This window comes from Temnothorax longispinosus, chromosome 7 (assembly GCF_030848805.1).
Source record: "Temnothorax longispinosus isolate EJ_2023e chromosome 7, Tlon_JGU_v1, whole genome shotgun sequence".
Taxonomy (NCBI): domain Eukaryota; kingdom Metazoa; phylum Arthropoda; class Insecta; order Hymenoptera; family Formicidae; genus Temnothorax; species Temnothorax longispinosus.
The window spans coordinates 17,114,289-17,129,793 of record NC_092364.1 but is presented as its reverse complement, the minus strand read 5'-3'; the positions used below and the strand labels follow the sequence as shown (position 1 = coordinate 17,129,793).

At 32.3% G+C, this 15,505-nt stretch overlaps 2 protein-coding genes across 4 annotated transcripts; both read right to left on the bottom strand.

Annotated features, from left to right (window-relative positions):
* Positions 1 to 584: 584 nt before the first annotated feature.
* On the bottom strand, positions 585 to 5,764 carry LOC139815990 (cysteine--tRNA ligase, cytoplasmic-like). Of its 2 annotated transcripts, XM_071783278.1 has the most exons (10): positions 5,568 to 5,764; positions 5,190 to 5,370; positions 4,650 to 4,989; positions 4,426 to 4,566; positions 4,125 to 4,335; positions 3,575 to 4,050; positions 2,758 to 2,908; positions 2,449 to 2,657; positions 1,869 to 2,237; positions 585 to 1,773 (listed from the first exon to the last, which is right to left on the bottom strand). In XM_071783278.1, exons 2-10 carry the CDS (start codon positions 5,366 to 5,368, stop codon positions 1,642 to 1,644), a joined length of 2,208 nt encoding a protein of 735 aa, XP_071639379.1. In that variant the 5' UTR covers positions 5,369 to 5,370; positions 5,568 to 5,764; the 3' UTR covers positions 585 to 1,641. The 2 variants fall into 2 exon arrangements, with proteins under 2 accessions (XP_071639379.1, XP_071639378.1); XM_071783277.1 differs by lacking the exon at positions 5,568 to 5,764 and having other exon boundaries at positions 5,190 to 5,561.
* Positions 5,765 to 9,680: 3,916 nt separating this feature from the next.
* On the bottom strand, positions 9,681 to 14,541 carry LOC139816083 (uncharacterized). Of its 2 annotated transcripts, XM_071783417.1 has the most exons (9): positions 14,277 to 14,541; positions 13,928 to 14,012; positions 13,638 to 13,757; positions 12,868 to 13,075; positions 12,171 to 12,646; positions 11,433 to 11,610; positions 11,131 to 11,349; positions 10,726 to 10,955; positions 9,681 to 9,932 (listed from the first exon to the last, which is right to left on the bottom strand). In XM_071783417.1, exons 2-9 carry the CDS (start codon positions 13,946 to 13,948, stop codon positions 9,747 to 9,749), a joined length of 1,638 nt encoding a protein of 545 aa, XP_071639518.1. In that variant the 5' UTR covers positions 13,949 to 14,012; positions 14,277 to 14,541; the 3' UTR covers positions 9,681 to 9,746. The 2 variants fall into 2 exon arrangements, with proteins under 2 accessions (XP_071639518.1, XP_071639519.1); XM_071783418.1 differs by lacking the exon at positions 13,928 to 14,012.
* Positions 14,542 to 15,505: the final 964 nt, after the last annotated feature.

The window sequence follows — 15,505 nt, the reverse complement described above, 5'->3', positions numbered from 1 at the left end:
CTCCGCGCCGTGAGTCGAGCATTAATCGCCTTTGCATTTACGAAGCTGTCACTGTCGGCTTGACGCCCACTCGTTATGAAAGGGGTATTATGTTTTAATAATGGACAGCATCGTGCGTCAAATTCATCCGGTCGAGTGAAAACGCGTAACATTTATTTTGTTCGACCAGTTTCGAATCGCATCGCCACGATACGCCGATGTACGTACGTGTACATCAACTATGAATATGCTGTCGGTATAGTTTCGCGATATTGAAGCATTCTTTTTTGAATACATTTTATACAGATACCAGAGATCATAGTTAGTACATATATACCTATATATATATATATATATATATAATGATCTGTAATATTTTTATAATTTGTCTATATATGATATATAATCTCTATATTTATATATATATAATGTATTTAAAAAAAAAGTTTTAATATCGCGAAATTACCGACAGTATATTCATATATTTAATGTACGCGTACAATTTCATGATAAACTTAATATATAAAACTATACATATATTCATTGAAATTAGTATATAAAGCTACACACATGTTTATTGCAATACGCATTACAAATACACAAAATCTTATGAAATTTATTTATTTTGACAATTACAATATTTTGATAAATTGCAATATTGGAATTCTTATATCCTATATTCCTATATAACCATCGCAAAATGTATCCTTCGGTCAACTGCGGCTGGGTCAGTTTTGACCAAAGAGTAAAGAGAAACAGGAGGGAATATATCGGTAGTGGGAGAGGTAAATCGCGGATAAAAGTACGTCAAGCAGTCTTGAGCGTCACTTTTTTTGACGTTTATCAGCGCAAAAAAATTGTAAATAAGTGTTAATTGTAAGATATAAGAGCATCATGGTGCACTACCAGCTACCAGGCCTGTGGTACAACAATAACAGCTCAAATTATGGAATAACGTTTCATCAGTTAATAATTAAAATCATTCAATATTGGCAGCCACATCTTAAGTGTCTTCTCATACTGGAATATATAGTCATTTCCGTCCGCTTCGCTAACACTAAATGCTCCTTCCTGTTTCTCTTTACTCTTTGGTCTTGACTCGTACTCTTTCAAAAAGTCGCTTGACAAATATAGTACATAAAACAGCAGTTTTCGAGTTTGATATAAAAAAGGGATATACGAGTTAACTTCGAAAAGACTAATAAATACCCATCAGTTCTCGAGTGATCCAGCCACCGCCAGCCAAGGATTAATTCGAGGCAATAAAATAATAAATGAACTACAAAAAGAGGCAGTCAAAATAAACAGATTACAAAATAATTTGATAAAGAAATAATTGAAATAACTGAAAATACTTAATCGTAGAGAAAAGATACTAATAAGAAATCTAAATTTAATTTCTTAGCCAAAGCTTATAGAACAAACCTTTAGAGAGAAAGTTTTATATCAGCTAAGATTCAAATATAAAATATGTGTTCAGACTAACTTGAAATTATATTAGTAAAACATACAGATCGTCAAAAGTTGCAATTAAGATTTTTCAATACTTTTAAACAAGAGAAATATTCTTTGTAATAGTAACGTGAAAATACAACAAAATTGTTGAAATATAAAACTGCTATCTTCCACTACAGCTTTGTAAACTTCCTTATGTGTAAATTCTTACAAGTAACCATTTTGCGTGGAAGTTACGTACTCATTGTATTTCTTTTCCTGTGCTTGCTGTAATTTTTGCAGTTTCTTAAGTAAGCGTTTGCTAATTTCTTTACCTTCGGCATCATGCGTCGGCAATCCCTGCATAGAAAAAATACATGAGAAGAATATAAATTTAGATGTAATGTAAATTTTAAATGTAATAATGTTATATGCGAGATGAGTAAGATATTTACCTTATCGTCAAATTGAGAATATTTGTCTTTCTCCAATCTGAACATATCATTTGGCGATATTCTTTTCTGCGCTTCTTTCACCGCTGCCACAGCAGCAGCCTCTGTTTTTCTTCTTTCCTTTTCCAAGATTTTCTCGAATTTTAATTTCTTTTTAATTTCTTTCTCCTTCAATAACTCTTTCTTGTTAACTAATTTTATTTTAGGGCCTTCATTACTGTCTTCTAATCGCACACCGACGTTCGGCAAAATATCATCGCGCAATCGATCGCACTCTTGCAAAATATCGTTTGCCTTCAAGGTTTCCGCGCATTTGCGAACTTTCTCTCGGAAATTTTTCAGAATATCATAAGATGACTCAGTCTCTTCAACCTGATCGTGAAATATACAAAAAATAGGTATATATATTATAATTACATTATTTTATTTCAAATTGCATTTTAAGGTGTCTATATCTATAAAAATTTATTTCTTATTTCAAAATAAGCAGATAAGAAGTTAGGCGAGAATTGGAATACGTATGTTTCAAACGCGCAAAAAGCCTCGAGGTTATCAGGAGAACATATTTCGATATCGATCTTACATTTTTACTGACTGCCTCATCATCAATTGGAAATCCGATTGAGTCATACGAAAAAGGAATAACCCCAAAAATGATAAACTTATCAGTAATATACATCGCAATACGCTTGAGAAGAATCGTATTTGGATTTTTACTTTGATTCATGTACACATTGCAATTTGCCACGAGCTTCCGTATTAACTCGAGAACAGTCCTCGTATCGATATTGTCTGCAATAAATTTCTTTTTAGTGATACGCATCTATCAATGATGATATTGATGATCTAGATCTATCAATGATTAGGAAATAGTTGAGATTTAAAGACTTACCGCATAATGCTTCACGTATAGAATTCTCTGCAAGTTCAAATTTCTCTTTGAGTTCTACTTCGGAATGGTTCTTGAACTGTTTAGAAAAACGGTTAATAGTAGTATTTGTCCCCAAACTTCTGATCCTACATTTTACATTTAAAAAGAATTCCTGGAAAAATCAAGTAATTTTATTTTTCAGACATATAATGTTCAAGATTGCAAATGCTCAAGAACATGAATGTTTTTGAATATTATTATTCTTTAATTTATCGATAGTGTCATTAGTCGTGGCGCAAGATGTAACACGATATTTATCGAGAGAATCGCCGCGGCGTATCAGTTCACGTCTTCATATTAACCGTACTGTATCGATCTGCTCTTTGTAATTCGCCGACATGGTCTTTTTGACTATCGATTTTCTAAACGAAGATAATAACTGGCCACCGACACCTTCGTCATTTTATTCCGCGAAGTTTTAAATCTATTTCATATGACTGTCGCTAAGAGCTCGTCACATCTCTGGCGCGTTCTTTGTCGATAGCGATTTCATTTAAGACGCCCGCGTTTTCGATTTCAACCAAATTCAAATTACGTTGTTTCTAAATTACGTTGTTCTTTAATTCCGTTATTATTTTTGATAGTTTAAATAAAATGTTGTGTTATTTCATTGCTTCGGTGTCAGTGATCTCTCACCCACTTTCCCCCTCCCACTCACACACGCGCGAACATATAAACTCAAAAATATGTACACAATAAAAAGATTTTAAATATACATCCTTTTAGATGCCTGATATCAAATCAATATATTATACATACATAAAAATTGTGTACTTACGTTAAGAAATTTTTCGTACTGCACAGCCATATTCATAGTATTATCGCTGTAATCTAAAGTATCTTTCCATGAATGCAGAAGGAAGGCAAGTCTGAGCTGTCTGCTCGAGTATTTCTTTAAAGCGTCCTGTATCGTCACAAAATTCTTTAGCGACTTTGACATTTTGCAGCCAGCTATAGTCAAGTGGCCAGAATGCAAGAAATATCTGACCCAATGGGAGTTATCAAAATACGCTTCCGCTTGTGCGAGTTCATTATCATGATGGGGAAATTTAAGATCCACCCCGCCTGTATGAATGTCTAAGCTTTCTCCGCAAATTTCGGACGCCATGGCTGAGCATTCGATATGCCACCCCGGACGTCCTTTGCCCCAGGGACTGTCCCACCAGGGTTCACCGTCCTTTGAGCTTTTCCAGAGCGCAAAGTCTGTTACCGACTTCTTCTCAGAGAGCTTATCTGCCGTAATGCTTAAGTCACCTTAGTAAAGAAAAAAAAAACATTAGTTAATTTAGTTCTAAAAAAACCAAACGTGAAAGATAACTCAAACTTACCTTCTCCCTCTTCCAAACTTGACGTATCGCCATATGCTTCTGGTACAAGCTTAGCATAAACATGTTTCTCTTGTTTATCAAACTTGCTTACATCAAAATATACTGATCCATTACTTTCATAAGCAAGTCCATTGCCTATTATTCCTTGTATAAACGCTATTATCTCAGGTATATATTCACTAACTCTCGTGATCACGTTTGGTTCTAATACCTAAAAGATTTGTGGAAAAACAATAATATTAAAAACAAATTGTAAGTTTGTTTTAAAAACAAATAAAAACATTCTACATTTAAATCTTACATTTAAAGCATCCATATCTTTATGAAATTCAGCTTCCCAACGCTGCGATAATTTATTAAATATGGAGTGTTCTGTGACTGTGCTACCTTTAATATCATCTAACCAATTGGCTAAGGGATCTTTAGCCTCTCTCAATAATGCCTGTATAAAAATTATTATTTACTTTGCATAAAACAATTTAAAAAAATAGATTCTACATCATATGTATCTTAAGTGAGACTTACTTCTTGAGACTCTGCAATCTTTTTTTCATCCTTCTCTTTTACGGCCTTCTGCAGATCTTCATAAGCTTTCTTTATTCTATGTAACATCTCTAACATGCATTTTTTATCAGCGCAATTTGTAGTTTTTACAACATTCTCAAAATTAGTCATTACTTCACTGATGTCATCTAATATTCCATTAAGGCTGTGATTTTCTTCCACGTACTTTTCGTACAAGTAATTCTGCCTTGCTCTTTTTATAATCTTATCATCTATATCAGTAATATTCATCACATATGAGACATCATATTTAAAATAGTGTGACATTACACGGCGTAGAATATCAAAAGATATATATGACCTATAAAAAAGAAATATACAGATGAATATCTCGTGCATACATCTAGAAAACCACTTACTTGCATAATATTATGAAAGATAGAATATCAAAAAAATATATAAAGTAAAACTGTTCCATAATAAAATCTATTGTATCAAATTGAGCATGACAGCAAAACAGGTGCTTGTCAAAAAGATTGTATTTAGAAATACTGTTAATACCTTGCATGGCCCATATGCGACGCATCGTAAACAGTAGGTCCACAACTGTACCACGAAACGCAATTTCCAAATTGCGGGACAAACACTTCCTTTTTTCTCGTCAGGCTGTTGTACAATCGCAGCACGGGGGCGTCCTTTCTATCTGGCAGATGCCATCCTGGTTGTGTCCCCTCTGCCATTTCTAATTTGAATGAAGCATCGTTTTTTCAATTAGAAGTATATTTTTTTCGCAACTCGTACTTACAGGTTACCTGATGCATTTCTTTCAATAACCCGAGAGCACCAAGGTGCGTTTTCTCAAAATATTTAGAAAACCGATTACAGTAAAAAAAATTTTTTTGAAACATCGATTATTTATTAATTTATGATTTAGTTTACCTTGCAAAGCAGCCTCTTGAAAATCAAGCCAAAGAGAACTTCGAGATTCGAAAAATCTACCCGAGTGAGAAACCGAGCCCGATTGCCAGATATCTCACGTGTGTAACATACCGCGCAGTGCCGCGCACTCTATTGTCAGCAGGTATCTAGATGACGTTATCGGGAAAAAGATATACATCAGCCGTGTGCTACTATAAATGAAACGGAAGTCGCTAAACGGCGCACATGCGCATATGCGGACACAAGGGCTGCTTTCCAGCGAGAAATATCCAGTTCCAGATAGACCGGGCATCACGCAATTGGCTTGGCCGTTGAATAGGGAATTTTAGAAATCTCACGAGTATTCTCTATTCGGCGGGTGGCGTCTGGTATATGTGTATAAATAAACGTTATTTAAGGCCTTGGCACATAGAAAAACTTAAGCAGTAAAATTCAAGCAGTAAGCAAATCAGCCAATCACAGTCAAGAACTTAGGGCACAGCCCTAAGCGGTAGCGAATCCATACTGTTGATTTCTTACTGCTTCAGTTTTACTGCTTAAGTTTTTCTATGTGTCAAGGCCCTAAAGCGGGGAGCACACACTTCTGCACAACTCATAATACGTAAGCATAAGAAAATTGATTGGTTTATTTCCTTATACACATGTGTATGGACCAATCAATTTTCTTATGCTTACGCATTATGCGTTGTGCAGAAGTGTGTGCTCCCCGCTTAAAGGTGCCTTTAAGGTGCCAATTCATGGGACGCTGAAAAACAGCGTTGAGCGACGTCACGTGACATCACTATAATGCCAGCGTCAAGAAAGAGATGTTGGATTTTTCCAACTTCAAGCGTCAAAGCCAAAGCAGCGCGAAGACGCCGAAATTTTGACGCTGTTTTCCTTTTCATGAATTTCAATTGACGCCGGCGTCAATTGTGGTCATGCGACCTTCTTGCCGCTGAAAATGAGCGTCGAGCGTCAGCATGAAAAGGCACCTTTAAGCGGGGAGCACACACTTCTGCACAACGCATAATGCGTAAGCATAAGAAAATTGATTGGTCCATACACATGTGTATAAGGAAATAGACCAATCAATTTTCTTATGCTTACGTATTATGAGTTGTGCAGAAGTGTGTGCTCCCCGCTTTAGGGCCTTGGCACATAGAAAAACTTAAGCAGTAAAACTGAAGAAATCAACAGTATGGATTCGCTACCGCTTAGGGCTGTGCCCTAAGTTCTTGACTGTGATTGGCTGATTTGCTTACTGCTTGAATTTTACTGCTTAAGTTTTTCTATGTGCCAAGGCCTTAAATAACGTTTATTTATACACATATACCAGACGCCACCCGCCGAATAGAGAAAACTCGTGAGATTTCTAAAATTCCCTATTCAACGGCCAAGCCAATTGCGTGATGCCCGGTCTATCTGGAACTGGATATTCTCGCTGGAAAGCAGCCCTTGTGTCCGCAGAAACGCGAGTGTTGTATGTCGCGAACAATTAGTGATCTAATAGCCTGGCCGATTAATTAACTCCCGTAATCAGTAATCGAGGAGTGTCGAGGCGACAATAACTCTTTAATCGGAGCAAGTACTTTTGCGCGATTTATTTATATTAAGAAATATTAATTGTACAAATATAGAAGAATTTTCTATCGTAAGTTTATATTCAAGAAGTATAATAATTATACCAATATATAAAAGAGTTTTGTCTATAATTTTACATATATGTATTCTAATATAATTCTAACATTTCGCCGCAATAGATATTTCGCACAAAATATTTCGTTAACGTTGTTTAAATTCCAGTATAAATGTGCATAGAATTTTGTGTCGGAATTTGAGATAGAGTTCTGTTTATAATTTCATGTATCGTATATTGCTAGAGAAATATAAAAAATTAAAATACACGCATGTGTGTATTGTACATATAAAATATATATTAAAATAAATTGGAATACGCATGTAAAATTATAGACAAAATTCTTTTTTTAAATATTTATATAATTAATATATATTTCCAGAATATAAAATTACAAATAGAATTCTTTTATTTTTATACAATTCTCGCACATCGCATTTTGAACTTTTTACTGATTCTAATGCAATTTATGTCCATCACTCACAACGCGGATTAATCATAACTCGCGAACTCGCGCGGTTTCGACATTAGGACTTTCAATTCTAATTCAAAGTTCGTACTTACGATGATTGCGATGAAGAAAAGAGAGAGAGAATGAGAAACTAAAGTAATCGCGACTCACTTCAGAGAACAAAATCAGGTTACAATATGCCAGTTTTATTTTTCTAATTTTTTGTAGTCTGTTTATTTATATTTATCAATAATTTCCATTACTTTATGTTACTTGAAACAAAATTAAATGTATGTATGTTAAATGAATATACGATATCTTTGCAATCGGAAGAATCACTGATATAAATTATTTAAAAATTAATTTATTAAACTGTACATATAAAACTATATTTTTTTTATTTTCACTATGTTTCTCTTCTTTCGAGAGTTATTATCAAAGATAGATAATTGTGAAGAGGTAAAAAATAATTTTGTAACACACTTATGATGCCGAATTTATTATCTACATAATTATATCATTTTTTTTATTATTGAATAAAAATGCTGATAGTCTTGAAATCTTGAATTATACACAATAACAATAATCATAAACAGATTTGCATCTGATTATTTTTTTAATTTTGCAATTTGCGATTCAGAAATGGTAACATTATAGTTCAATAAGAATAGGTAACACAAGTCCGAATATATAAATTTTATATAAAGATTAGGTCCAATTATTGCTTTCTACATTTCTTTATTTACATCAGCTCAGTAGCATTCGGCCAATAATTATATAACATTTACAAATATTTTAAGCTTTTCAAATGCAAAACATATATAATATATTTTATATGCTTAAGTGGCGGATTTACCAAACTTGACGCTCTACGCATTCGAAATTTTGCCGCCCCTCAAACTTGATTTTAGATTAATTTTAATTATCAATTTATACTTTGTTCACGTTACTCCAGTCTCGAAAACCTTCTGTCGCCAGATGAGAAGTTCCACTAAATAATCGGCACACGCACGATACACAAAACAAAGTCTTTTTTATAGGAGAATAAATCAAATATGTCCGCAGCTGATTTTCTCTATTCGGAAATTGTCGATAAAACGCGCTTTTTGAAAAAAATCGTTCTTGGTTACTAATTTTTTTAACTGTTTCATTATTAAACAATATTATTTTCATCACCCTGAGTAATTGGACGGAAAAACGTATGTAGCGTTTTCGTCTTTTCCAACAGCTCGTCTTCTTTCTTTCTTTTCTCTTTTCCAATCTTCTTATATTGATATATCCTCTTAGTCTTTTTCGACCGTCGCTTATTTTAATGCTGTACCCGTACCGACTCGGTCTGTAAATAAAACTAGAAATTAGACTGTCGATTGTCGGTGATCGGGCATTGTTTTTGTCAGTCGTAAACTCTCAGGAAGAGCGGAGTGCGTTATTTTACTGCATTTAAGTAAAATAACAGTTATTCTAGTTTTATTTACAGACCGAGTCAGTACTGCATTAAAATGAGTGATGGTCGAAAAAGGCTAAGTGGATATCAATATAAGAAGATTGCAAAAGAGAAAAGAAAGAAAGAAGAGTTGTTGGAAAAGACGAAGACGCTACATACGTTTTTCCGTCCAATCATCCCAATCACTCAGGGTGATGAAAATAATATTAACAAGTCCATTCTCGAGGGCCACGTACAAAATACAACCGGAAGTGAAATTTGTAGTACTTCGAGCCAAGGTTCGAGCACTACATCAGAACAAGCACTATATCAGTTACAAAAACAAGAGATTGCACTGTCATTGACTACAGAAGACGTAAGTGGCTTAGGTTTAGGCTCGGTGAGTGACGATCCCGCGGAATGGAGAATTATTAACAGACCCCTACCACTTCCACGTGCTCACCAAATTTGGAAAGAAAAATTACAATCACGCTCAAAAATTTGCCGCTTCCAAAAATCTGCCGCCCTACGCTTCAGCGTAGTTAGCGTATGGGTAAATCCGTCAATATTACTGTAACCGATGCGTGTACACAGAAAAATAATCATTCTACAGCCAAGAAAAACACTTTACTTATTTTATTTTATTTTGTTTAAGTAAGTTTTCTTACAACAAAGAATATTTTTTTACTAATAGTTTTCAAATATCTTGACACAAGTCAAGAATATTGTTTTGAGTAAATGTAATAAATCTTTCCTCGCAATTTTCCCTGAACTTGTATACGGAAAAGCATCCAGAAATATCACTCCTGCACGTAGTCTGAAGTGATCCATCACGTTCTTCGCTACAAAGTCCATCAATTCCTGTTCCGTCACCTGTATGTATAAATAAAATTATACCAATGCAGAAAGAAATTTTCTAATACATTAAAAATATTTCTTATTTTGTATTACAAAGTAATGTATGAATAATTCGTTCAAAAAACACATTATTTAAAAAACCACTTCCATTAATGTTTACATTAATTTATTATAAATAAGAAAATAAACATTTAGATGTGTATTATATAAGTTTGATTATATAAGATTGATTTGTATTATATAAGTAAAATATTACAAATTCTTTTACAATAACAATTTATTAAGGACTTTATTATGAAATTTTTAAAACTAACTCAATATCAATCTTATATCAAACCATGTTTTATCATACAGAGTTCCAGTTAAAAGCATTAACTAAGATAATATACTTTTATCTATACTCCGTCCAACGAGAGTTTTATTTTAAATAGATATTGTCCAACACTATTAAAAATAAAAATAATTTAACGCGAACACCTTGCTGCGGCTCTGTGCCCTATCGTTATTTATGTTTGATCAACCATGATCTCTCATTGGACGAAGTATAGAAGTTTCATTCTTTTCGCGATTCTTTCATAATTAAATCAAATCTTTACTTATTTAAACAGATTTATTTATCGCCCTCTGATTTTGATCGCATCAACGTCTTTATTTTTATGAGCTTGATTCTCTATAATAACTATTAGATAATATCTACCAGAAATTTTAAGAAAATATTTCACGGAATAAATCGGTTTATTCTGTTGGTATTTGATTTTATTTTATAAATCTTTGTTCTATGATCTTATCATGCTGACAAAAATTGTACCTTGACATTAGGCCTCTTGGTGACAAAAGCAAGAGGGTGCTCATCGTCTAACTCATGAGGTATTCCTATTACTGCTACTTCTAGCACTGCTGGATGCGACATTAACACATCTTCGATTTCGCCGGGTGCGATTTGATATCCTCTATATTTTATAAGTTTCTTTATTCTGTCAACAATAAATAATTCCCCATCATCGTCAAAATAACCGATATCACCCGAGTGTAGCCACCCTGAAAGAATTCCAAATTTATATTTGCTATATTAGATTTTCACGACATTATTAGATATGTTCGTTAAGACATAGTGGAATATAATTTATTTACTTTACATTTATTAGTCATAAGTGACTTTAAAATATAATTATATATTATTATGTAATTATTATTATAGATAGAAACTCTTTACCTTCCTCATCAACCGTACTTTTCGTCGCCTCAGGATTTCTATAATAACCAGTCATTAAGGTTAAAGACTTTATCCATATTTCTCCCGACTGATTTGGACCAAGTACTTTTCCGTTTTCTAAGTCCACAATTTTTATTTGTACATTCTTAGTAACTGTTCCACAAGATCCATTCTTGTGGTTCGGCAGTTGCATTGTTATGAGACCGGTTTCTGTCATTGCTAGAAACACAAGGAATGTAATCAAAATTTTATAACACTCATTAATGTATGTTAATATTTTATCGCATTATAATGATATTTACCGTAAATTTGTAATATTTGGACATGTGGCAAAATACGTCTCAATTCTTCCTGCACTTTTGACTTAGTTGTTGCACCACCGTATGAAATTGTTTCCAAAGATAACAAAGAATATTTTTTTACGTAGCCCGTTTTGAGAAACCGATTGAGCATGCTAGAGCTCAAGAAAACGAATCCTGCCTAGACAATAAAATAATTTACTATTGGATTTCGTCATATTATGCACAATATGCTAACATAAAACTAATTTAAAAATTTATAATTTATAATATAAACAAGGATACATCATGAAATACGATTATATGTATCATAATTACATTTTTCACATATCTTGACTGTAAAATATTATCATGTATAATTCGCTATTAATTCATCAAAATGTAATTCGTTATCTCAAATATATGTCACGTATGAATGACAAGTTTTGTGATAAAGAACTGATCGCATTATTCTATTAGTAATAAAAGTTATCGCGACAATTAGCTCAAATAGAAAACATTACAGTATGCTTAAAGGAAGACCAATTCACTTCACATTCTTCACAATTCATTTCAACTTCATCATAAAGGTCACGAGAGGGTAAAAGCTAAAAATTATCGTGATTACCTATTCATAATAGGAAGTACGAGGTAATTATATCAACGTGACATTTTAGTCATCATTATTTTTGCAATAACAAATCTTGAAAATTAAAATTATTTCGCTTTAATTATTTGAACAAGCATTTAACATAATATTACTTTGTATTTCTCTATCAGTTGACAAGTCATCTCTTCGTCAAATTCTGGATAGAGGATCACTTTGGAACTATTCACGATCGCATTAAAGTTCAGTATTATCCCACTCAGCCAATAAAGAGAAGAAAACCAAAGTGATGGCGCGTTATTTATTTTTAACTTGTTTTCCTGGCTGAAAATTAGTACGTAGTAGTTGGACAGTTCGACACCTTTCGTCAGTCCCGTAGTACCCGACGAGTGCAAGATGCACGCCGTCTTCTGGATGTCGTCGAGCTCAACGTAACGGAAATTTGAGACTTCCGCATCATTGCAATTGTTCAAAATATCAGAAAACGAAATTGCATCGACATGTTTGCCGAAAATCACCACCGTGGGATTGAAATTTTTGTCTTTTATCGCGCTCAAGACGACATCCACGGATTTCTCATTGCAGAAGATCACCTTCGGCGTGGTCAGTTCCAAAACGTGCATTGCAGTTTCTGATTACAAATAATTCGTAAGTATTATAAAAATGAATGTTATGCTTAATATTATTGTTTATTTAAACAATAAAAATTTTATTTAATTAATATCTACAAGATAAAATTGTAATTGTATATTTGAACGCATTATCGGAAATGCATTATTTCTAATTCGCTAAGTTAATTAAATAAAATATGCGGATATAGAATTATTATTTGATAATCGAGGAAGAACTTACGCAAGTCCATGTTTTCGTACCACGGGTTTGAAATCACATTGATATAAGTTGCCGAAAGACAAGGCACGATGGAATTGAGATGATTATTCGTACACAAGCTGATGACATCACCGGATTTGATTCCTTGTTTTTGCAGCCATAAGGCGCATCTCACAACTTTATCTTGCAGCTGTGCGTATGTTACCGTTTTTTCGGTTTGTGCATCCAGCTGAACACAAAATTATCTTATCAAGAGTATTGTATAAATATAAGGAGGACGTCTTTCTTTATGTGTCTGTGTCTCATAAACTTTTTGCTCTCTATTTGCTAACATTGCTAGCATATAACATTGCTAAAAAAAATTTTCTTTGATAATAAGCTGTTTTTTGTAGAAAAGCATTATAACATACGTAGAAAACGCATATTATCATCGCTTTAAAGCATAAAACTTATTTTTTAAATGTTTTCCATTATTCTGCTCTATATTTGATATTAAAATATGTATTTCTTCTACCATACACATGCATTCTCTTTTAACATTGCTTGTTCATTTCATGTCTTTGATAAAACAATTTTATGTAATTCAACATGTATTATACGTATAAACAATTTCGAAGAGCAATCGCAATAGATTCTATTTTCAACATCGTTAATATCAGTTTTTAAGTTTTAAAATATGTTTTTATTGAATCTTCTTTCTTATTTAGTCAAATATTTATAAGCTTTAAATATTTATGTCCGTTTTTTTTTAATCTTAAATGTTTTGATGTCATATGTAATCGTCGACTCACGTATGCGATATTATTTCCATGATTTCTTATGTTAGTCCATAACATTTCTCCAACACTTTTGTAGTTATTCGATTTATGCTCCGCTTTACCCTTGTAAACGCCATTTTCCACGGTAAAATTCTGTAAACGACATATTGTATATCAAACTGTTTTAATTGTTTATTGTCTTTAATGTTTTTACGCTATATGTCTTTTATGTCAATCATACATTCATTAGTTTTGTTCTTTAGACGTATAACATGGAAAGATCACATGAAAATAGATCATTATTTGGCTGATTTTGGACCTACCTTCGAGACATGTTCAACCATTTTGTTAGAAATATCTAGGCCATCGTAATATAAGATTCTGAATGCAATCCAACACAAGGTCACTCTACAATATTGCATCACAATATTGTAAAAAACATATATAATTTAAATGTAAATATATATACAGGGTATTTAAAAAAAAATGTTACATATTTTTAGAGCAGGTAGTATTCATTAAAATAAAAAGAAAATGTCCAGTGAACATGAGTCTTAAATTAAATATCTATTAAGATATGGGCCAGTCTTTATCGTATATCATATTATAGAATGTGTGATAATTAATAGAAACTTAACTACTTACAGAATGAGTCTTACTTTAATTACTTACAGAAAAAAGTCACGTTTAGTGGACCATTTAGTGGGTCTGAGACGTTCGTATGAGACCTTGCTTGCTCGGCATTTGGCAATATATTGATCTTATTTAACGGCTCTGGGTCTTTGAGTCCCGTCTTTCTTCTTGAAGAGAAAGGAGAAAATTTTGTACTTGATGAAGAACTTCTTTATTACACAAAAATTATCTTATTTGAAGAATATTCGGCAAACAAGCTAATAACGGTAAACTTATAAGCGCTGTTAGCAGTAGACTGCGAGCATTTACTGACTATACATCGCGTTACGTATCTTTATACTATCCCTCGAGCTATCCCTTCCTCACAAGAGCTTCAACCAATCGTAAATTATAGCTGTGTCATTATTGTGATTATATCAATTAGTCTTATTCAGTGTTTTCTAATATTTATCTAAAAAAAAATATTTTTAAACTAGATAACTGGTAGTGTCTATTTTTAGTTCTATATTGTTTTTGGTATATCTTTTTTCTCAGAATTTAATTCAACTTGACTCATATTATTTATTATTTAATAAATTATTGTAATATTTAATTTATATATGTTTTTTAACAAATACTGAAATTAATATTTTATTTATATCCGTTAAAAGCAAATAAATTGAAATCTTGCTTACAACTCTGATAGGTGATATACAAGTGATAAGAAAATTGCGTATTACTCAAACATATTACATAACTATATTTAGAAAGACAAAAATGGAAGTTATAGAGAAAGTTGATTAATTATAGTTACTTGATTTTAGATTTTAAGATATATTTTACTGGGCCCTTATATTTAGCAACTTAAAATTTTATTATTAATTTTTTAAATTATTTTTTAACACGACAAGTAATATCGATATAAAACACAAACTTTTACTAAATAATTATATATTTTCAAGTTTTTTTTACAATTCGCTAAATAAATAGTCATGCAATCCTGCTATTAAAACATTAAACAAACATCTGCAAACAGATTTTAATTACCTGTAAAAACCTCCACATTAAAAATAACTATATTGCTATTATTTCTAAAACTTATTTTGAAGACTAGATTCATTCTAATTCTAAGAAAGTTACGTATCTCTATCATCCATAATCTTATCGATAGTGTTTTTATAAGATTGAAAAATGTTTATCTTCTTTGTTTATAATATGTATCTATTCGGAAAAAGCATACATGACTATATATGTACATATATATTCACAAATTTTGCTTTATTGAATAG

Coding starts and splice junctions, on each gene's coding strand:
- LOC139816083 (XM_071783417.1), bottom strand. CDS start 13,948: ATGGTTGAACATGTCTCGAAG. Junction 11,611..12,170: donor AACTGATAGAGAAATACAAA/GTAATATTATGT, acceptor TTTATTGTCTAG/GCAGGATTCGTTTTCTTGAG. Junction 10,956..11,130: donor AAGTACGGTTGATGAGGAAG/GTAAAGAGTTTC, acceptor GAATTCTTTCAG/GGTGGCTACACTCGGGTGAT.
- LOC139815990 (XM_071783278.1), bottom strand. CDS start 5,368: ATGGCAGAGGGGACACAACCAGGATGGCATCTGCCAGATAGAAAGGAC. Junction 4,990..5,189: donor TCGCATATGGGCCATGCAAG/GTATTAACAGTA, acceptor TCTTTTTTATAG/GTCATATATATCTTTTGATA. Junction 4,567..4,649: donor AGATTGCAGAGTCTCAAGAA/GTAAGTCTCACT, acceptor ATTTTTATACAG/GCATTATTGAGAGAGGCTAA.